Source organism: Rhinopithecus bieti, unplaced genomic scaffold (assembly GCF_001698545.2).
Source record: "Rhinopithecus bieti isolate Rb0 unplaced genomic scaffold, ASM169854v2 scaffold_11380, whole genome shotgun sequence".
NCBI lineage: Eukaryota > Metazoa > Chordata > Mammalia > Primates > Cercopithecidae > Rhinopithecus > Rhinopithecus bieti.
Window position 1 is genome coordinate 357,628 of NW_016807225.1, and position 23,256 is coordinate 380,883.

Sequence of the window (23,256 nt, forward strand, 5' to 3'; positions counted from 1 at the left end):
TTGCCCATACAATATTTCTAAGTAATTTTTAAATTGGTTGGTAGCATACAAATTTCTGGCTTGATGAAAATGTGGCTGATGTAGTAACTCTGAGCCTATATTCCAGCAGGATTTGATACTTTACAGTCTCTACCGTCTCCTACTGTCTACACCCACTCCACTGATGCATTTATGTTTCTGCACTAGCCCCTATAGGCATTTGGGCCTGTGCTGTCTTTTCTGTACCTATTCTCTAAATGTGAGGCACAAAGCAGGAACCCTTAACTCTAGGCTATGATCCCTCTACCTGGGCCTCCCCATTTTGATTTCCTTCAAACATTACCTGTTATCTGCTACTTTTTTTTTTTTTTTTTTTTTTTTGAGACAGTCTTGCTCTGCTGCCCAGGCTGGAGTGCAGTGGCATGATCTCAGCTCATTACAACCTCTGCCTCTTGGGTTCAAGTGATTCTCTTGCCTCAACCTCCCAAGTAGCTAGGAATACAGGCACGTGTCATCACGCCCAGCTGTATTTTTAGTAGAGACAGAGTTTTGCCATGTTGGCTGGGCTGGTCTCAAACTCCTGACCTCAGATGATCTGCCAGCCTCAGCCTCCCAGCGTGCTGGGATGACAGGCGTGAGCCACTGCGCCCGGCCTATTAACCTGCTACTCTCATTGCCCCATCTTCTAGCAGTAGCCATGGCTCTAAACCAAGTTTTTCCTGCCTTGACTCAAACCCAAGTTAGCTGCTTAATATTTTTCAAAAGCAGAGATTTTAAGTGTAGTGATTAAGCAAGTGATAGGAGATTTTCTGGTGATTGATGAGATAGCTCCTCTAGTACTTTCCTGGGACTTGCAGGCTGTTCTAGAGATCCTTCTAAACCCTGCTCTGGATCTCTGATGCTGAATTTTGTAGTTTCTTGGAACCTGCAGAAGAAATTAAAACACAAAAAACAAAAACAAAAAAAAATTTTTTTCAGACAGGGTCTCACTCTCACCCAGACTGGAGTGCAGTGGCGTGATCTCGGCCCACTGCAGCGTGGACAGCCCAGCTCAAGCAACCCTCCCACCTCCACTTCCCAAGAAGTTGGGGTTATAGGCATGTACCACTGCACCCAGCTAATTTTTTTTTTCTTTTTACTTTTTGTAGAGATGGGGGTTGCCATGTTGTCCAGGCTGGTCCCAAACTCCTGGGCTCAAGCAATCCATCCACTTCAGCCTCCCAAAGTGCTGGGATTACAGGTGTGAGCCACCGTCCCCGGTCTGAAAAAAGAAAATCTTAAAGCACTGTGTAAGGTTTAAGAATGGTCTCTCCCAGCACTTTGGGAGGCTGAGGCAGGCGAATCACGAGGTCAAGAGATCAAGACCATCCTGCCCAACAAGGTGAAACCCCATCTCTACTAAAAATACAAAAAATAATTGGGCGTGGTGGTGGGCACCTGTAGTCCCACCTACTCGGGAGGCTGAAGCAGGAGAATTGCTTGAACCTGGGAGGCGGAGGTTGCAATGAATCGAGATTGCACCCCTGCACTCCAACCTGGTGACAGAGCAAGGCTCCGTCTCAGAAAAAAAAGTATCAACATTATTACTATTTTATATGGGATGTAAAGGAAAATTTCTAGGGGTATAAAACAGATAGGAATTAGGGTAGGGGCTGCTAGGCTCTAAGATACAAAACAATTGAGAATAGTGGAGATAGATACTATTTTCGTCCTTTGACTCAATATCAAAATGGGTTATGGAGAAGGTGATACTAATGAGCTACCTTTAAGGAATGCTAGAAAACAGTTTTATAGTTTCATAAGAAGTCAAAATATACATGATTTTTCTTCAAAAATAAAGTAGAAATAGTTTCGGCTCATGGAATTGGAACTGGAATTGGAAAATGATCTGTTTCAAAATGGAAGAAAACGAAACATAATTTGTCAGATTTTATTCACAACTACACCACTGTCTAAATTCAAACGTGTTACTTGGAGGGAGATCTCTGGATTACTTATTAATATTATATAAATATAGGATTATGATCTCAAAATACCAGTGGCTATTCTAAAGTTTCCTCCCAGTGGTATTACTGGGTATGACAATTTAGAAAGCTGCAGAATGACAGCAACATCTCAGGTTACCTGGGAAAATCCTTGACTTTGGTCTCCTTCTCTTGAACAGCCCCAGTGCCTTGACCCTTGTTTCTCACAAAGTCTTCCTCCAGCCCAGCCTGCTTCAGGGTGTCTAGATAGCATTGTTCTGCTTCTTTCTTGGCTAGATCCTGTGGGATGGAAATTAATCTGTTGTAGCTATCTTATGAATTACCAGACAATTCTAAAGTACTTAATCAGTATTCTTACAATACTGCCACTACCACCACCACCCTTATTATGGGGCACGGATTTGCATGAAAATTATTTAACCCTTGTTTTTGAGCTTTAATGTGGGTATAAATCACCTGAGGTCTTGTTAAAATGCAGATTTCACATTTGGTAGGTGTCAGATGAGGACCGTAATTGTGTATTTCTGACACTCCCCAGAGATGCCAAACTGTTGATTTAGGAGCCAAAATTTTGAAAAGCAATGACTTAGACTTTTGGGAGACAAATGAGACCCAGATTTAAAAGGATGGACTAAAAACCTAAGATTTTAAAGCAACAAAGCATTATCAGGAGCACTAAAATAAAAAATAAGCTACACCAAGACTCTTAATGGAAGGACAGATGGTCTGCATGTGGACCAGAAGATTATTATTTTTTGTTTAAGTATTCCAAGAAAAACATCATAGAGTACTTTGTATTTTTCCTAGACAGGTGAAAGACCTGTTGAGATCTGAAGAGTGAGCCTGCTTAACATTAACATAAAGAAGCATGAGAGATTTTGAACAATGCAGGTTGCTAAGTAAATCCAAGACCATGTGTGCTTGTGTGTGTGAGAGGAGAAAGATTTACGGCGGGAGGAGGAAGTGGAGCCAGCAAATGCCTAGACTAACTATAAGATGGAGCTAATGCCCCACCATTGGAACTAGGTCACTAGGGAGCCCCAACTTGTCTGAAACTGGAGAGGAAAGGGATCCACAGAGCCTAATGCAGCAGAACCAGGGCATCCTTACATCCTTATGGAGATCTCAGCTGAGTCCAATGTCCCTAAAAGTCTATAGAGAATATCTTAAAATGATAGTCTTCCAGGATACTTTAGGTACACTGCCTATGGGTTAGCCCTGCTCCACAAGGAACACACATACACACACACACACACGCATACAAAATAAAAGAAGAAAAAAAAATTTCAGGCTTCCAGCCTGAAAGCCACTTAGTCTAGAAAAAGCCAGTGGGGTGTTTGTGGGCATCCTAATCCTTGGAGACTTATAAATGTGCCATAGCTCTAGAGACTGGGGAGGCCCAGGGCCAGCAGCACAGGCAGAAGAGAGAGACCTTTCCAGCACTGTGAACAGTGGCTCCAGAGCGCAGAAAGAGCCAAATGGTCCCTGTGTCTCTGGGGTTTGATGAACTCTGAATGCTAGACTACAGTGAAAGTTCTAGGAAGTGAAATATCCCTTTACCAATGCCTTTGGAGTCCACTCTTGGATGAAATCAACACAAGCAGCATTCTCTACTATACTATTTATTTTGGGAAAAGAAGGTAGTAATGAAATCAGAATTTCTGGGCCTCAAGGAAATTTTAATACCCACATATTAAAATTGTTTCCTAATTTCTCAGAGCCTTTTATCTAAGGCAGAAAGAAAACAAATGATGGCTTAGTTTTACCTTGGCAACTTGTTCAAAGAGATACGGCCTTGTTTGTATTCGCTTCTTCATTTCTTCCAGTTCTTTCTTATATTCTTTCGCTCTTTTACGGTCATTGTTCCTGGAATTAGCAAGATTTTTAGAATTACATCGTTTCTAGGCCAGGCGTGGTGGCTCACGCCTGTAATCCCAGCACTTTGGGAGGCCAAGACGGGCAGATCACGAGGTCAGGAGATCGAGACCATCCTGGCTAACATGGTGAAACCCCATCTCTACTAAAAATACAAAAAAAAGAAAAATTAGCCGGGCGCGGTGGCGGGCGCCTGTAGTCCCAGCTACACGGGAGGCTGAGGCAGGAGAATGGCGTGAACTGGGGGGGCGGAGCTTGCAGTGAGTGGAGATCGCGCCACCGCACTCCAGCCTGGGCGACAGAGCCAGATCTGTCTCAAAAAAAAAAAAAAAAAAAAAAAATTACATCGTTTCTAATCCCGAATACCCTTCATTTCCAGTTAAGCAGTGTAACTCTCATGTACATTGTAAATTCCTATCTGACTTGGAAAATCATGACCCCGCCGCTGTGATTACAGGAGCCTACCTACCCCAGTAACTCCATTTTGCATTTTCTGGCAACAGGCCAGTGGTCTGTTGGATCCCAAGGCAAGCACCCCTTTTGACACATAGGGGATACTGACCGGTTTTCTTTCAGTTTTGCTTTGAACACTTCCTCCAGGCTTTTATGGGGATCCATGGCTTTTGCACGCAAGGTCACAGATTTGGACATTGCTTGAGACTTCTTTTTGTGTATCTCCAGCCACTGAATACTCTCATCTGCTTTGTTCTTTTTTTCAAGTGCACTTCTAAAGGGAGGAGGCAGAAAGAGAGTATAGATTACCAACCTGGGCATACTGAAAAGCAATCTCAGGCCAGGCGTGGTGGCTCATGCTTGTAGTTCCAGCACTTTGGGAGGCCAAGGCAGCTGGATCACCTGAGGTCAGGAGTCCAAGACCAGCCTGGCCAACATGGTGAAACTTCAACTCCACTAAAAATACAAAAATTAGCTGGGTGTGGTGGTGTGCACCTGTAATCCCAACTACTTAGGAGGCTGAGGCAGGAGAATTGCTTGAACTCAGGAGGCAGAGGTTGCAATGAGCCAAGATCGTACCACTGCACTCCAGCCTGGGCAACAGAGCAAGATTCCATCTCAAAAAAAAAAAAAAAAAAAATGTAAAATAGCCGGGTGTGGTGGCTCACGCCTGTAATCCCAGCACTTTGGGAGGCCGAGGCGGGCAGATCACGAGGTCAGGAGATTGAGACCATCTGGCTAATACTGTGAAACCCCGTCTCTACTAAAAATACAAAATATTAGCTGGGTGTGGTGGCGTGTGTCTGTAGTCCCAGCTACTTGGGAGGCTGAGGCTGGAGAATGGCGTGAACCTAGGAGGTGGAGGTTGCAGTGAGCTGAGATCACGCCACCGCACTCCAGCCTGGGCGACAGTGAGAGACTCCGTCTCAAAAAATAAATAATAAATAAATAAAATAAAATAAAATAAAAGCAATCTTAGTAACCTTTTCTGGAAAGTAAGTTGGTGTTTTCAGTGAATGTGGCATGTAATTTACCTCAACTGGCATTTTAAAAAATAATAAAATTCTAGGATTAAATGCACTGGCAGATGAAGCCTTTCCAGCACTAGGGACATAGTGACTTCCTACCCGAGAAGTGCATTTACTGAACTGGAGAAATGTCAGTTAAAATACCCTTACTTAGGCCAGGCGTGGTGGCTCACGCCTGTAATCTCAGCACTTTGGGAGGCTGAAGTGGGCTGATCACGAGGTCAGGAGTTCGAGACCAGCCTGGCCAACAAGGTGAAACCCCATGTCTACCAAAACTACAGAAAAAATTAGCTGGGCGTAGTGGCACATGCCTGTAATCCCAGCTACATGGGAGGCTGAGGCAGGAGAATCACTGAACCCAGGAGGCAGAGGTTGCAGTGAGCTGAGATTGCGCCACTGCACTCCAGCCTGGGCAACAGAGCAAGACTCCATCTCGAAAAAATATATATATATCCTTACTTAAATAGCCCAACACTCAATAGGTCTTCACCTATTGATCCAAAATAATACTAATAGCTGCCATTTACTGAGTTCCCTATTAGGAATCAAGTACCATTACATTTCACGTAGTCCTCCTAACTGCTGTATGAGATAAATACTAAATCCCCTTTTTATAGGGGAGGTGATTGAGGCTCAAAGGAGGTAAGCCACTTGCTCAAAGCTACCCAGCATGCCAGTGGAAAAGCCTCTATTGGACCAGGATCTTTGGCTCCCAAGCCTCTGGCCTTGACCACTCTGCTGTAAACAGTGGGCTGGAAGGTATCTGGGTTCATGGTCCTTTGGGAATACAAATCTGCATATTCAGAGAGAACTGGAAATGAGCCTCCTTCAGTGCAAACTATTTGGTTTCAACTTGTAGCACTTAGTTTGTTCAGTTATCTAAAAGGTAATATGCTGAATTCTTCCAAAAGGAAAATCAATCAAGACTCTTCTATTTGGATGTTTACATTCAAATGGACAGACTGGGAAGGACATGCAAATTTAATCTGCTCATATGTCAGATTCCCTGTGGCTGGAAAGCAGTTGTGGATGTCCTCCATAGGTGGGCCAGCCTCTTTGTTCATGAGGCCTGGGTTCTTGGGCCCTCAGGATACTGAGCAATTAGCCCTGATTTAGTAGGTCTAACTGAAGTCTGAAGAAGAAAGGAGTATCCCTTGGACTGTAAGTACTTTTCTACAATCCATGCTGTGGGGCTTAAGGATCCAAGTAGATTCTGAGTACTCCCCTACATGCCCCATGGGAAGGCAGTAAGACATTAGTCTTCTCCCTGGCCTAAGCTGCTCATTACACCATGACCTCTCTTGCCTACTTCAGCTCCGAAGCCTGGTGGAAGAACCCTTGCTGGGGGCTGGCTCAATGAGAACAACATCGTAACAGAGTCAGGTGAGTTGAAGAGTTAAAAATAAGCAGGCTCTTGCTGCCCAAAGGACTCTGACATCTTCCCAAGATGAATCTCAGAGAATCTCAAATCTATGCAATGGATGTCTCATCTTTGTGGCAACTTCAGCCACCTGCTAGCATGCTTCTCTGAATTCTTGTTCCTTGTTACTCCCTTCCTCTCATCCATGGGCTTTTATCCATGTTCTGTCTGGAACCTTCCTTCTCTCCAGGCTTTGTCTGGCCAACTCTTCCTTGTTCTTCAGGTTTCAGGTTTCACTTTAGACATCTATTCCACAAGACAAGACCCTCCTGCTCCAGGCTGCCCAGTGCCCTCACAGTCCCCTCTACCCCCCATCATTGCACTACTCAAAAAATACGGCCATTGCTTCTTTGCTTTTCTCTATTTCAGACTAGACAATAAACTGTAGGTTCTCTAAGATCTCCAGCCTTAACACTGTGCCTGGCACAGAATAAGCCCACTGTGAATATGTGCTGAATGATGGCTAGCTGTTCTCCAAGCCCCAGGTGTGGAGAACCGCAATTGTTCCTGTCCTGATCAGAAAATTCCCTTTGACCCCTTGAGGTGTCTCTGATAACAGGAAAGGAGGTCCCTCAGTAGAGAGGTTTCCAGCATTTGGGGCCAGAATCAGAGCATGGGTCTTGTGCAGCCTGACCACTCACCTGACTGCAGATTCCCTCTTCCTGGAGGCATCTGTGATGTGCACAGGGAGAGTGTTGGCAGAGAGGCAAGCAAGGCCACTCAGAGAACGACTCCTTGGCAGGGGTGGAGCTGGTGGCTGTGGGGAATCCTAGAAGAAACAAAGGCTGGTATTGGTGGGACAGCATGTGTGATTAGTTTCTATCTTTTTTTTTTTTTTTTTTTTGAGACAGAGTCTTGTCTCGCTCTTTTGCCCAGGCTAGAGTGCAGTGGCGCAATTGAGGCTCACTGCAACCTCCACCTGCCTGGTTCAAGCAGTTCTCTTGCTTCAGCCTCCCACGTAGCTGGGATTATACAGTTTGTGAGCCACCATGCCCAGCTAAATTTTTGCAGTTTTAGTAGAGACAGGGTTTCACCATGTTGGTCAGGCTGGTCTCGAATTCCTGACCTCAGGTGATCCACCCGCCTCGGCCTCCCAAAGTGCTGGGATTACAGGTGTGAACCACCACGCCCAGCCGTTTTCTATCTTTACTAGGATTCAATTTAACTGAAGGACTGAAAATGAGAATCTTTTTTTTTTTTTCCTGGGAATAAGGCAAGGATAATGAGATCTCAAGTTTCGTAACCAACCCAAGACTTGGATATCAATCCTAAAGTTTTTAGTCAAATGACCAAGAGTTCCTTGGAATTGGTATAGGGACATCAACAACTGATCCCAACTCCTTGCCTCTCAGGCCTGCTTGGACTTATTTCTGTGAAATCCTTCTAGAGCAAGGGAGGACGAGAAGTGTCCCTATGGTTTGTTTTTGTTTTGTTCTGTTTTTGAGATGAACTTTCACTCTTGTTGCCCAGGCTGGAGTGCGGTGGTACAATCTCAGCTCACTGCAACCTCCGCCTCCCAGGTTCAAGCAATTCTCCTGCCTCAGCCTCTGGAGTAGCTTGGATTACAGGCGCCCGCCACCACACCCAGCTAATTTTTATATTTTTATCAAAATTAGAGACGGGGTTTTGCCATGTTGGCCAGGCTGGTCTCAAACTCCTGACTGCAGATGATCTGCCCTCCTCAGCCTCTCAAAGTGCCGGGATTAGAGGCGTGAGCCACCATGCCCGGCCTGTTTTTTGTTGTTGTTTTGAGATGGGGTCTCACTCTGTTGCCTAGGCTGGAGTACAGTGGCGTAATCTTGGCTCACTGCAGCCAGAAATTCCTGGGCTCAAGTGGTCCTCCCACCTCAGCCTCCTGAATAGCTTGAACTACAGGTACATGCCACCGCGTGTGACAAATGTTTGTTTTGTTTTGTTTTGTTTTGTTTTTAAGAGATGGGGTCTCGGCCGGGCGCGGTGGCTCAAGCCTGTAATCCCAGCACTTTGGGAGGCCGAGACGGGCGGATCACGAGGTCAGGAGATCAAAACCATCCTGGCTAACATGGTGAAACCCCGTCTCTACTAAAAAATACAAAAAACTAGCCGGGCGAGGTGGCGGGCGCCTGTAGTCCCAGCTACTCGGGAGGCTGAGGCAGGAGAATGGCGTAAACCCGGGAGGCGGAGCTTGCAGTGAGCTGATATCCGGCCACTGCACTCCAGCCCGGGCCACAGAGCGAGACTCTGTCTCAAAAAAAAAAAAAAAAAAAGATGGGGTCTCTATGTTGCCCAGGCTGGGCTGTGGTCTGGAGTTTATAGGAAAGTGAATCTGTTTACAACTGAGCTGGTGTTTAAAAAAAAGATAGGAAAACCTTGTTGAGAAGTGCTTTCCAGAAAGACCTGGCCCCACCCTGTATTTCAGGCCTTAGCCCTGACCCTCCCACAGCTTCCTGGGCTCTCACCGGCCTCCCTCCAGTGGTGGCAGCATCGCAGGGCCGCTGAGGGTGGTGCAGGTTGGAGGTCCTCAGCAAGAAGGGCTTGTTGCGAGTGGCCTCTTGGGTTTCTCTTCTTTTGGCTGCTTTTCTCTGGAAGGCCTTGTAAAGGCCCTCATAGTCAGGGACCATAGGATTCACCCGAGGCTGGAATCCAAAGTTAGTGTGCAGAAACCCAAGCTTTTCCTGCTGGGTTCGGGTGGCTGTGCGGTGCTGTGGGTTAGCCCGGTTACTAGAAGAGGTGATAGGGGAAGAGGCCACCTGGAGCATGTCCAGGGCTCTCATCTGGATGCGAATTTTCCTGAAGAGCTCAGCTTCTGTGGAGAAAGGATGGTGATGGGTAAGAAAGGACCAGGCATGAAACCTACAGGGTTGGAGAACCTTCCCTCCTTTACACGCTAGCTGTAAGTGTACTGGAGGCAACTATGAACTTTTCAGGAATTCTGACACGTTAACATCCTGTGCGATGCTTGCAGGTGGCCTTAATAGGAGTATTTATGCCACAGAAAATAACAAACATTACAAACCAGCTTGCTTGCTTTTTTCCGGAGAGCTTGTTAATAAATGTCATCCAGAACACCACTGCCTGTGCCAGTCAGGCTGCAGAAGCAGCGACCATCTACACTCACTGAGCACTTTCTATGACTGCTTCTTTAGAGATGAAGCAGAGGAAGTGCGCCAGTCACCTGCTCCTCTCCCATGTTTCCCCATCTCAGAGAAAGGCCCCACCATCCACCCAGCTGCCCAGGCCCTTTGCCCACATCACTGACTGCTCCGTGTCTCTCATCAGTCACAAGTTGTCACTTCCTCCTCTTTAACCTCTCTCCAGTCCATCCTCTTTTCTTCATCCCTGCAACCAGCTGCATAATTTCTCAATTGAACTGTGAAATAGCTTCCTCTTGGCTCAGCAGCCCTCCAGTCTTGCTGCCCTCTTGGATTATCTACACAGCAATCAGAAGGATCCTTCTGAACTAGATTTCTGATCATGGGTCACCCTGCCTCAATCCCTCAGTGGCTCTCCTGTGCCCTTGGGATGAAGTCCAGACTCGCTAGCGTGGCTTGCAAAGCTCCTCATGTCTAGCCCATGCCTGCCTCTTCCTTCCCACTCCCTCTTCTCTCAGCCCTCTACCTTTCCAGCCCTTGCAGATGCTCCACTTTCTCTCCCCTCCATGCCACATTCTGCCTGCTCCACTTCTCCTCCCTCTTCGCCCCTCCTTTAGTTCAGCCCCAGGACCCACTTTCTTAGGGGACCTTCCCTAACTGCTCCCTTCCTTCACCAATCCCCAGGTTAGGTCCCTCTGACATATGCTTCCATGCTTCCCCCTTTAATCCTTGTAACTAACTCACCACATTTGTATGTATTTGTCTTTATCTGTTGTCCTCACATGTCTACAAACTCCATGTCTGTGTGTTCACCATGGCACAGTGCCTGGAGCATGGCACATGCTACTGAAAAGTGAATAAAGTCTGAGCCCCTTATTTGGAGCTATACTTTTTGAAATGTATAAATAATCATCCCCCAGGTAATTTCAGTGACTGATGCCACCTCACCAGGATGAAGGGGCCATGGAGGAGCATCTCAGGGCAGTATGCTGGTGGTGGCATGAGCCCAAGCTGGTCCTCAGGTGTCTCACTTGTTCTCTATTCCTGCACCTCTTGCTGGTGCAGAGGCCCTCATGTGCATTCACTCAGCTGTCAACAGGATGAGCCTTGGGGACACTGTGGGACCTTTCAGTCCTTCCTCCATACAGGCCCCTATTGTGTAGACAGACCTAACCCTCCCCGATGGCCTGCACAAAACGTGCAGCCTCTAGTGGGTCCACCCAAGCAGCAAATCTCCAAGCCACGCCAACCCCTGGGCCCTGACTAAATCCCTACGGTGGAATTGGTCCCCCAAGGCAGGAGGTAGCAAGGTGGCAAGGATGTCTTTACCCTGGAGTTTCTCCCCAAGGGCTGGCTCCAGAATGGACTTGGGGATCCTTCTGGTGGCCTTCTGCTTGGAGATCTTGGCTTCAGCTGTGGCAGCCAAGTCTCTCTGTCGAGCAGCTTCCTTTAGTCGCTCCTCCTTCTCCAGGAAGCTGAAGGGCTTCAAGGAAGAGAGGAGCAGTTCCTTCCTCTTCTGAATCCCTGCCCGCCTTCGGGCCTCGCTGCGCTCCATGATCTCTTGGTAGAGGGGCAGGTAGACATGTGCAGGCACAGGCTGTGCCCGGAACTGCCTGTGGCACTCAGCCTCTTCCTCGCCCTGCCTCTGGGCCCGCTGCCTCTCTTGCTCAAAGGAGGCAGGTGAGCCCAGCCACTCGGCCTTCTTCCGGGCCTCGCGCAGTGTCATGCGGAATGGCCGAGGAACAGTAATGGATGATGCCCAGGAGCCGACACTTCTGTGCTGGGAGGGAGGCCGGGAGCCTGAGGGTGGCTGGGTGGGAGCCCTGGGAATGTTGGAGGGAAGGTTGCTCAGGGAGCTGCAGCGCCTTGTGGAGCCACACCTGGGAAGAAAGCAGATCCACGTGTGGAGGACAGGGCAGTCAGGAGGCCCTGCTCCCTCCAGACCTCCTCCCCAGTCCTCCCTTCCCACTGGTCACAGCTGGCTGCTTGGCCTAACACCACAGCCCCACAGGCCTCTATGTCCACGACCTTCCCACAGACAATCCTGGCAGCCCTAAAGGAAAGTCTCTTCTCAGAATTGATCCCAGAACTGCCACTTTGCACTCTAATATTTCATATGAGAGAGAACAATGAGCAGAGTAGAGCTTGAGAGTCAGACAGACCTGGGTTTAAATCTTGCTTCAAACTTTGAGCAAGGTTCTGTTAAAACCTCAATTTCCTTCTACATAGAATGACAAAAATTAATGTCTACTAACCAGGTTATTGGAGGAGAAAGTAAATATTAAATGAGATAAGGTAATGAGATAATGTACACTTTATCTCATTAAATATTTACTTTCTAAGACTTGACCAAGATAAAGGTACTTTGATGTCATTCTCAGGGAAAGTGTATTTAGGAAAGGCTTCCCGGTATTTTTTTTTATTTTTTTATTTTTTATTTTTTTTGAGATGGAGTCTTGCACTGTTGCCCAAGCTGGGCGTGATCTTGGCTCACTGCAACCTCCACTTCCCAGGTTCAAGCAATTCTCTGCCTCTGCCTCCCGAGTAGCTGCGATTACATGCACCCGCCACCATGCCTGGCTAATTTTTTTATATTTTTAGTAGAGACAGGGTTTCACCATTTTGGCCAGACTGGTCTTGAATTCCTGACCTCATGATCCACCCACCTCAGCTTCCCAAAGTGCTGGAATTACAGGCGTAAACCATGATGCCAGGCCCATTTTTTATTTTATTTTTATTTGTTGAGTCAGAATCTTGCTCTGTCACCCAGGCTGGAGTACAGTGGCATGATCTCAGCTCACTGCAACCTCCATCTCCTGGGCTCAAGGGATCCTCGTGTGTCAGCCTCCTGAGTAGCTGGGATTACAGGCACACACCACGACGAGTGGCTAATTTTTGTAATTTTAGTAGAGATGGGGTTTCACCATGTTGGCCAGGCTGGCCTCCAATTCCTGACCTCAAGTGATCTGCCTGCCTTAGCCTCCCAAAGCGCTGGGAGTGCAGGTGTGAGCCACTGCACCTGAGGTAAGGCTTCCCTTTAATTAATTCCAGTGCATCACTGGATTAAGTGTTGCCCAAAGTGATGTAGGATTCCTGGGGAGGAATCGGAACACCTGTTTGGAACCAAAAGCTGATTCTGAGCTACAGCCTCAGTAAATGGCAACTTGCAGAAGTGCTCTTTGCTTTACAGAGGAAGATGAAGCCCAGAGACACGATGTGACCTTTGTGGAGGTGTGGAGTGAGGCGGCCGTGGAGCTGCAGTGCCTTACCTGAGAGCCTGGGGGCACTGGACCTGTACCTTCCCCCTGCCCTTGTCTCGGAAGAAACTCTCCAGGTCCTCCTCATCTTCAGAGAGGTTTTCATCACTCTCTGGGTCAGACTGAAAGAGAGACTCCAACAGACACGGTCTGCCTTTCTGCTTCAGTATGTGTAAGGTCTGGTAAAAGCTCCCAGTTGAGTCAGAAGTAGAATCTATCTCCTCCTCTGGGCTGAGGAACTCGTCAAGTTTGCTGGCCCTGGGCAAAACCAGCCCATCCCCAGACAGCTCCTCTCCTGCCTCTGTGTCTGGGGAGGATCTGGGGGAAAATATCTAAAATAGAATAGAAGTAGGCTGTGAGTGAAACAATAATTTCAAAGGTATTCAAATCATAACTTAATTTCACTTTGAATAAGCCTCCGTATATTAGGGACTGGGGAGAATTTGGGGTCTGCCAGGTGTGCTGGCTCATCCCTGTAATCCCAATACTTGGGGAGGAATTTTTTAAAATAAGATGTGTTTCTTGCTCTAAAGACATTTCACAACTTGGTCTATGAAGTGCGCTTCATTGAAGGGATGGAGAAGGAAGTGAAGAGCTGAAGTTGGTTCCCTACGCCATACAGTGCAGTAAGCTTTTACAGAGTCCCTCACCTGTACCATGCATTCTGACCCTTGCGCTCCAGGAATCCTGCCCATGATGATGGCCGCACTCTGCCTTACTTGGGTTCTACCTACTTCTTGCTCATCTTCCTTCTCCCCCTTCCCTTGTCTCTACTCCTCTGCTTTCCTCATGTTCTAGCTAATTTGCACTCTGTCAAGGAATGGATGATGGCTGGGAGCAGTGGCTCATGCCTGTAATCCCAGTATTTTGGGAGGCCGAGGGAGGTGGATCACCTGAGGTCAGGAGTTCAAGACCAGCTTGACCAACATGGTGAAACCCCATTTCTACAAAAATATAAAAATTAGCTGGGTGTGGTGGTGGGTGCCTGTAACCTCAGCTACTGGGGAGGCTGAGCCAGGAGAATCGCTTGAACCTGGGAGGCAGAGGTGGCAGTAAGATGAGATTGCACCACTGCACTGCAGCATGGGTAACAAGAGCGAAGCTCCATCTCAAAAAAAAAAAAGGAATGGATGATTAACAAGAGAGACAGTATGGTCTGGCTGGAAGAGCAATGTCCTAAGAAGCAGGACACACAATTAACTTTTTCAGTACTCCATTCATTCATACCATATTTACTGGGTCCCTGATGTGCACTGGGCATTTGGCTGAGAACAAGACAAACAAGATCCTTACTCCCTTGAAGCCTACACTGTAGTAAGAGAAGACAGACAATATAAGATGATAATAAATTCCATGAAAACCATAAACAACTGTGAGGTTATAAAAAGATGGAGTGCTGGCCGGGCACTGTGGCTCATGCCTGTAATCCCAGCACTTTGGGAGGCCGAGGCAGGCGGATCAAGAGGTCAGGAGATCGAGACCATCCTGGCTAACACAGTGACACCCCATCTCTACTAAAAATACAAAAAATTACCCGGGTGTGGTGGCGGATGCCTGTAGTCCCTGCTACTCTGGAGGCTGAGGCAGGAGAATGGCGTGAACCGGGGAGGCAGAGCTTGCAGTGAGCCGAGATTGTACCACTGCACTCCAGCCTGGGTGACAGAGACTCCCTCTCAAAAAAAAAAAAAGATTGCCTATGGAAAGCTTTTTGGTTGATAAAAGACTATCAGATTAAGATTATTAAGAATGTACTTGTAATCGGTACATCAGTTAGGTTTATTAACTTGCTGCAGGACACTATGGAAAACCATAGGGAACTTAGGGTCGGAGGTGTGATTTTTATAGGGCTGGCCAGCTTCCCTGATTGATTCTGGAATGGTGTTGTCATGAAGTGGGGACAATTTAGTAAGTGAATGATTGAGCTTTTTTTTTTTTTTAGGCAGGATTTTGCTCTGTCACCCAGGTTCTGGAGTGCAGTGGTGCAATCATGCCTCACTGCAGCCTGAACCTCCTGAGCTCACGTGATGATCCTCCCACCTCAGCCTCCCGAGTAGCTGGGACTACAGCACGCACCACCACATCTGGCTAATTTTTAAATTTTTTGTAGAGACGGGGTTTCACCATGTTGCCCAGGCTGGTCTCCAACTCCTGAGCCCAAATGATTCGCCTGCCTTGGCCTCCCAAAGTGCTGGGATTACAGGCGTGAGCCACTGGGCCCTGCCCAAAGGCAATTCTTGTTCAAAAGGTGAGAAGAATAAAGTAGGGTGGATAACTAATTGATCAGTAAGCAGTATCCTTTGGAAGAAGGAGTGTTAGTAATTTTGCACCTATAGTATGGACCTGAAACACTGTTTCCTGATGCTCTTGCCGTTGGCATTATCTATGCCTATGACAGTCTGAGTTATACTTTCTCAGTCCTGGGCTGATTTTTATTTTTCATTGTGGAGGAACTTTGAATTGACGATTGATGAGGAGCCAGCCTTACTAAAATCCAGGGTAAGAGTCAGAGGTATGTATGCACCCTAGCCCTGGCCCTGCTACAAAGAGTGTGCGATCTTGGGCACATTTTTTCTTTTTTTTTTTAAAGACAACTTTATTAAGATATAATTTCTATACAATATATTCGCTCATTTAAAGTGTACAATTCAGTAGTTTTGATATATACACAGAGTTGTGCAACTACCATCACAATTTTAGAACACCTTCATCGCCCCTAAAATAAACGCCATACTCTTCAGTAGTCACTCCCTATTTCCCCTAACCATCCACACCCCGCCCCACCAGCCCTAAGCAATCGCAAGTCTACTTTCTGTCTTTAAGAATTTGGGGTCCTCGAGGCGCACTGGCTCACGGTAATCCTAGCACTTTGGAAGGCCTTGGTGGATCACTGGAGGCAGGCGCCACCACACCTGTTTTTTTTTTTTTTTTTTTTGAGACAGAGTCTCGCTCTGTCGCCAGGCTGGAGTGCAGTGGTGCGATCTCAGCTCCCTGCAAGCTCCGCCTCCCGGATTCAAGTGATTCTCCTGCCTCAACCTTCCCAGTAGCTGGGACTACAGGCGTGCGCCACCATGCCCAGCTAATTTTTGTATTTTCAGTAGAGACGGGGGTTTTGCCATGGAAACCAGCCTGGTCTCGATTTCTTGACCTTGTGATCCGCTTGCCTCGGCCTCCCAAAGTGCTAGGATTACAGGCGTGAGCCACCGCGCCTGCCTTTTTTTTTTTTTTTTTTTTTTTTTAATTTTTAGTAGAGACGGGGTTTCACCATGTTGGCCAGGCTGGTCTCGAACTCCTGACCTCAGGTGATCCACCCGCCTCGGCCTCCCAAAGTGTTGGGATTACAGGAGTGAGCCACTACCCCGGTCAAATGTGGGGGGCAATTTTGTTAATCTTTGTGTGCCTCAGTTTTCTCTTCTACAAAAAAGGGACGACAATTGGTCATAGAGTACTAACAGGATAAGCGAAAACTTATGTGACATTGCCTATAAGGAGCCTCGTATGAAGTCCGAGAGGTTCCGGTCTCCAAATCAGAATTCGCCTCCTGGTCCCTAAACGCTCATTTTTAACCCCACGCCCCTCCGTGACACGCCCCGGCTGTCTGTTTCCAAGGCAACGCCAAACAGTTTCCTCTCTAGGATTCCTTTCCCGGGGGCAGTCCCGCTTCCTCCCTTCTCTTTCTCTCCTCACCTGACGGCTCCCCTCCGCGCCTCCGGGGGTTCCCTCAGGCCTCTCCACGGTCATTTCAGCTGGACAGAGGCAGCAGCGGCTGTAACAGCGATGGGGCAGCAGCAGCTGCAGCTCTAGCTATGCGGAGCCAGGGTCCACCCCTTTGTAGCTTTGACATCTGATTGGCTTCCAGGGCAGCCCGCCCGAGGAGGCAAAGTTCGTTTTCCGATTGGCCTATTCTCTTCGCGCATTTTATTTCCGGTTCTGAGGACGCCGCTGAAGCGGGACGGGATTGGAGTGCTCTGCTCCGGAAGCACTACCTAGTTGGGCCTGCCGGAGGCCTGAGTGAGACGGCGCAGGTCTGCACCATGGCGGCCCGGCTCGTTAGCCGATGCGGGGCTGTGGGTGCAGCTGCCCACAGCAGCCCGCTGGTGTCCTGCCGCAGGTGGTCCGGCGCCTCAGCAGACACAGTGTATGACGTGGTGGTGTCGGGTGGAGGCCTGGTGGGCGCTGCAATGGCCTGTGCCTTGGGTAAGCTCCTCTCCAGGCTACTAGTGGCGGGAAACTGGGCCGCGGAGACCCGATGAGAGCCGTGAGAGCCCTAGCACGACTTGTCCAAAGACAGTTTCTCCCCTGCCCTCCTAGAGGAACCCCAGGGCAGGCTGGAATGCGTGTGGTGCTTCAGGGTCCAGTAGGGTCAAAAGTGGGAGGGGCGTTCTGAGTCTATTCTACTCATGGGAAAGCAGGTCCTCCCAGGGTTATTTATATATGAGAGTTCCAGTTTCTCCAGATCCTGGACAGTACTTGTCATTGTCTTTTTGTTTATAGACATTGTAGTGGGTGTAAGTAAAGTGGGATCTTCAGGTTTTGATTTGTATTTCCCTAATGATTAATGATGTTGAATATCCTTTCACACGTGTTTTGGTCATTTGTGTGTCTTCTTTGGAAAAATGCCTGTTCAGACCCTTTGCCCGGTTTTTAATTGAGCAGTTTGTCTTTTGAATACTGAGTGGTAAGAGTCATTTTTATTTATTTTTCGAGACAGGGTCTTCCTCTGTGCCCAGGCTGCAGTGCAGTGGCATGATCACAGCTCACTGCAGCCTCAACCTCCCTGGCTCAATTGATCCTCCTGTCTCTGCCTCCCAAATAGCTGGGACTGCAGGCATGCGCCACCACTCGGCTGATTTTTGTATTTTTTTGTAGAGATGAGGTCTCACTATGTTGCCCAGGCTGGTCTGGAACTCCTGGGCTCAAAGCAATCCACCCGCCTCAGCCTCCCAAAGTGCTGGGATTACAGGCATAAGCAACCCTGCCTGGCCATTATTTTGTTTATTCTGTATACAAGTCCCTTATCTGATAAATGACTTGCAAATCTTTCCTTCCATTTTGTAGTCTTTTCACTTCCCCCCACGCCCTCCCCCCAGACGGAGTTTCGCTCTTGTTGCCCAGGATGGAGTACAATGTCACGATCTTGGCTCACTGCAACCTCTGGGATTACAGGCACGTGCCACCACACCCAGCTAATTTTTGTATTTTTAGTAGAGACAGGGTTTCACCATATTGGCCAGGCTGGTCTCGAACTCCTGACCTCGTGATCCACCTGCCCCTGCCTCCCAAAGTGCTGGGATTACAGGCATGAATCACCATGCCTGGCCCATTATGAGACATTTTTTTGCGATTTTTTTTTTTTAAGCTCCTCAGCTATCATTAGTATTAGTGTTTTTTATATGTGACCCAAGACAATTCTTCTTCCATTGTGGCCTGGGGAAGCCAAAAGATTGGACATCCTGATCTGAGGGCAGCTATTCTACCCTATGATCCTCATCTCACAAGATACACAAAATTTAACTTAAAGCAGATCATAGACTTCTGTAACAGGGTGGTTCTCATGGCTACTTGGGAGGCTGAGGCAGGAGAACTGCTTGCAACTGGAAGGGGGAGGTTGCAGTGAGCCGAGATTGTGCCACTGCACTCCAGCCTGGGCAACAAGAGCGAAACTCCATCTCAAAAAAAGAGAAGAAGCTAGTGCCCTCTACAGAGTGTGTCCCTGTGCCCCATCCTCCACAGCAAAAGCTGCTGTGGTACTGCAGCAAGAGGGGCCGCTCACTGTATGGGTGGAGCTAACTTTCTTTTTTTTTTTTTTGAGACAGAGTCTCCGCTCTGTCACCCAGGCTGGAGTGCAGTGGCAGGATCCCAGCTCACTGCAACCTCTGCCTCCTGGGTTCCAGTGATTCTCCTGCCTCAGCCTTCTAAGAAGCTGGGACCACAGGTGCCCGCCATCACACCTGGCTAATTTTTGTGTTTTTAGTAGAGACGAGGTTTCACCATGTTGCCCACACTGGTCTCAGACTCCTGAGCTCAAGTGGTCTGTCCGCCTCGATCTCCCAAAGTGCTGGGATTACAGGCGTGACCCACTGTGCCTGACTTTTTTTTTTTTTTTTTTAAGTTTTTGAGACAGGGTTTTACTGTCCCCCAGGTAGGAGTGCAGTTGCACAAACATGGCTCAGGTGTGCCACCATGCCTAGCTAGTTTTAAAAAAGTATATTTTGTAGAGACAGGGTCTTGCTATGTTGCCCAGGCTGGTCTTGAACTCCTGGGCTCGAGCGATCCTCCCACCTCGGCCGCCCAAAATGCTAAGATTACAGGTGTGAGCCACCATGCCTGGTCCCCCTTTTCTTTTATAAACTCTAATTCTTTTTTTTTGAGATGGAGTTTTGCTCTTGTTGCCCAGGCTGGAGTGCAATGGTGCAATCTTGGCTCACTGCAACCTCTGTCTCCCAGGATCAAGCGATTCTTCTGCCTCAGCCTCCTGAGTAGCTGGGATTACAGGTGCCTGCCATCGCTCCTGGCTAATTTTTTTGTATTTTTAGTAGAGACAGGGTTTCACCATGTTGGCCAGGCTGGTCTTGAACTCCTGACTTCAGGTGATCTGCCCACCTTGGCCTGCAAAGTGCTGGGATTACAGGTGTGAGCCACCTCACCAGCCTTTATAAACTCGTAAGTCTTTATTCTTGGTTTAATCTTGAGACTGCATTGAATTTTGCTTATTTATTCCACTTTTTCTTTTGAACAGGAGTTGTAATTTTTAGTGACTTTAATACTTGAGATTGGAAAGAACTGGTGTTTAAATACTATAACTTTTTCCATTCATTTTTCCTTTCTAGGGCTTTCTGTTTGCTAGTTAGGTGTTTGCCATTACTTGCTTCTTGGCACGTGGCATGTAGTGGTCTTTGGAGAAGGCTTACAGTGGTGGGCAGGGTGGTTCTCATGGCTAAAATGGTGGTATATGTTATTGCTTAGGACTCTGCATGGGTATAGTGTTTACTTTATGTTCTCTGTAAGAAATTCATACTCTAAGGGTTAAGTAGTTACTCTGTTGTTTCTCTTGGTAATGGGAAAAGAAATACTTGATTTTCCTGAAATGATATAAATTTTTAATTTTTTTTTATTTTTTTAGGGTATGATATTCACTTTCATGACAAGAAAATCCTGTTGCTAGAAGCGGGTCCAAAGAAAGTATTGGAGAAATTGTCAGAAACTTACAGCAACAGGGTCAGCTCCATTTCTCCTGGCTCTGCGACGCTTCTCAGTAGTGAGTAGAAGATCCTCCTTCAAAGATCTAGTCTCCTTTCCCACTCAGCTTTCTAGTGTATCCCATGGGGCAGAGTCATCAGAGCATCTGACAAGGAGGGAATTCACTGAGGTGGGTGGAGAGGGGGTGGGATTGGTAGTCTAATGCAGATGTGGACCCCTGCAATTGCCACTGCATCAACTCCCCGTCAGGAATGCATCCTTGAGGCATGTGGGTCCATCATGTTGACTTCACTCGTGATGTTGTGTCATTATGAATTGGTGGAACTGAAATCATATGAACTAATCATGAACATTCACTTTGAATAGCAGTGCTCTCTTCATCCTGAGTCAAGCCCTCTAGCAAGCTAGGGAGCTTGCATGTGAAATGCTCTTGGGTTGCAGATGAATAATGTGTACACGTGGAACCAGTTAGCCAACTGTCATTAGGTCTGCTGGATATTTCCCTCAGACCATCCTGTCTGAAATCACCCTATCTCAAATTAAACTCTTCCATCACTTTCTAGCCCCTTTCCCTGCTCTATTTTTCTTCATAATGCTTACTACTACCTGGCATTATATTATGTGTTTGTTTTTTATTGTCCATCTCTCCAATTAGAATGTTAACTGCAGAAGGCCAGGGACTTTGTCCGTTTGGTTTCCCACTTTACTGTATTTGGCACATAGTTGGTGATCAGTAAATGTTTCCTCAGTGAATGAATCTGTTCAGTGCTATGAAGAGCTAAAAAATAAAAAATAGGCCAGGCACAGTCATGTGTACCTGTAGTCCTGGCCACTTGGGAGGCTGAGATGGGAGGATCGCTTGAGCCCGGGAGTTTGTCTCGCCTGGGCAATATACCGAGACCTTGTATCTTGAAAAAGAAAAGACCAGTGGGCCAGGCGCGGTGGCTCAAGCCTGTAATCCCAGCACTTTGGGAGGCCGAGACGGGCGGATCACGAGGTCAGGAGATTGAGACCATCCTGGCTAACACGGTGAAACCCCGTCTCTACTAAAAAATACAAAAAACTAGCCCGGCGAGTGCCTGGCCACTGCACTCTAGCCTGGGTGACAGAGCGAGACTCGGTCTCAAAAAAAAAAAAAGACAGATGGTTTTAAGTTTCTAGAAATCCTTTGTAAAATAATTTTTTAAAATTTGTCTTTAGGAGTTTTATAACTTCAATAGGATGATGAAGAAAAAGAACAATGCGGATTTGGTTTTCTTTTTTTATTTCCCCTACTTTATGTGATTTGACCTTTTGATCATGGAAGCTGGGTCTTTATTTATTTATTTATTTATTTGAGATGGAGTCTTGCTCTGTCGCCCAGGCTGGAGTGCAGTGGTGCTATCTCGGCTCACTGCAAGCTCTGCCTCCCGGGTTCACGCCATTCTTGTGCCTCAGCCTCCCAATTAGCTGGGACTACAGGCGCCCGCCACAACGCCCGGCTAATTTTTTGTATTTTTTAGTAGAGACGGGGTTTCACCGTATTAGCCAGGATGGTCTCGATCTCCTGACCTCGTGATCCGCCCACCTCGGCCTCCCAAAGTGCTGGGATTACAGGCGTGAGCCACCGCGCCCGGCAGAAGCTGGGTGGTTTTTCATGCTATGCAACCTGGAACTGGGGAACAGAGTAGCTTAGGTACTAACATCAAACAAGATAGAAGTGGAGAGTGTTATTGAAGAACACTGAAAACAACCCTTTACATAACAGGATGGAGGGACAAGGGGGAGCCCAGGTCCCTGTGAGGTCACTCTGGTCTATAGATCCTTTCTTTTGTAGGTTTTGGTGCCTGGGACCATATCTGCAACATGAGATACAGAGCCTTTCGGCGAATGCAGGTGCCCCTTTATGTTTTTCAATTTTGTCAAGATGTTTTGGTCTGTCTTGTGTTAAGCTATCAGAGTCTACTTTCTCCAAGTGTTCTGTGAATGTAAGAGGAATCAGACAAGGTTCACAGTCCGAGGAAGTGGGGAGAAGCATTCCCAGAATCTTCTTCTAATTTTATATTTTCCTGCCAGAGAGGGTGACAATTGTGATTTTCTGCTCTGTCACTTGGGAAAGCAATATGGTTTCTGATTGGAGTGATGTTTCTTCTTGGTTTTAATGCAAACTTTCCTTTTGTGTTTCCAGGTGTGGGACGCCTGCTCAGAGGCCCTGATAATGTTTGATAAGGATAATTTAGATGATATGGGCTATATCGTGGAGAATGATGTCATCATGCATGCTCTCACTAAGCAGCTGGAGGCTGTGTCTGGTGAGGCCCCCATCTTCCATCTTGCATTCATTGGGAAGTGAACTGCTTAGGACTTACTGGAAGAAAGGATCTCTTTTACAATATTCAGTGTCCACCATAAAGAAATCTTCTGATGGCCAGGTGCGGTGGCTCACACCTGTAATCCCAGCACTTTGGGAGGCTAAAGCGGGCGGATCATGAAGTCAGGAGATCGAGATCATCCTGGCTAACATGGTGAAACCCCATCTCTACTAAAAATACAAAAAAAAAAAAAATTAGCCAGGCGTGGTGGCAGGTGCCTGTAGACCCAGCTACTCGGGAGGCTGAGGCAGGAGAATGGCGTGAACCCGGGAGGTGGAGCTTGCAGTGAGCCGAGATTATGCCACTGCACTCCAGCCTGGGTGACAGAGCAAGACTCCATCTCAAAAAAAGGAATCCTCTGATGATTATTTCACAGTGCTGGATACTTAAGGAATTGCTGGGTCACATAATAATTCTATGTTTAATATTTTCAGAAGCTGCCAAACTTTTCTAAAGAGGCTATGCAGGCCGGGCGCGGTGGCTCAAGCCTGTAATCCCAGCACTTTGGGAGGCCGAGACGGGTGGATCACGAGGTCAGGAGATAGAGACCATCCTGGCTAACACGGTGAAACCCCATCTCTACTAAAAAATACAAAAAACTAGCCGGGCGAGGTGGCGGGCGCCTGTAGTCCCAGCTACT

The 23,256-nt window shown here is 47.4% G+C and overlaps 2 protein-coding genes across 2 annotated transcripts in view; one reads left to right on the forward strand and one right to left on the reverse strand.

Annotated features, from left to right (window-relative positions):
* Positions 1–508: 508 nt before the first annotated feature.
* Positions 509–16,931, reverse strand: FAM161B (FAM161 centrosomal protein B). The gene is made up of 9 exons (XM_017880462.1): positions 16,753–16,931; positions 13,081–13,400; positions 11,141–11,691; positions 9,179–9,525; positions 7,382–7,509; positions 4,402–4,566; positions 3,731–3,830; positions 2,104–2,243; positions 509–904 (listed from the first exon to the last, which is right to left on the reverse strand). The coding sequence occupies exons 1-9, from the start codon at positions 16,804–16,806 to the stop codon at positions 766–768; spliced, it is 1,944 nt and encodes a 647-aa protein (XP_017735951.1). The 5' UTR covers positions 16,807–16,931; the 3' UTR covers positions 509–765.
* A 62-nt stretch (positions 16,932–16,993) lies between these two features.
* The window catches only part of COQ6 (coenzyme Q6, monooxygenase), a 13,316-nt gene continuing 7,053 nt past the window's right edge, over positions 16,994–23,256 (forward strand). The window contains exons 1-4 of the mRNA XM_017880474.1: positions 16,994–17,262; positions 20,189–20,323; positions 22,082–22,140; positions 22,433–22,556. Coding sequence (XP_017735963.1) covers positions 17,100–17,262; positions 20,189–20,323; positions 22,082–22,140; positions 22,433–22,556 — 481 coding nt within the window. The 5' untranslated portion in view covers positions 16,994–17,099. The remainder of the gene's footprint in view (positions 17,263–20,188; positions 20,324–22,081; positions 22,141–22,432; positions 22,557–23,256) is intronic.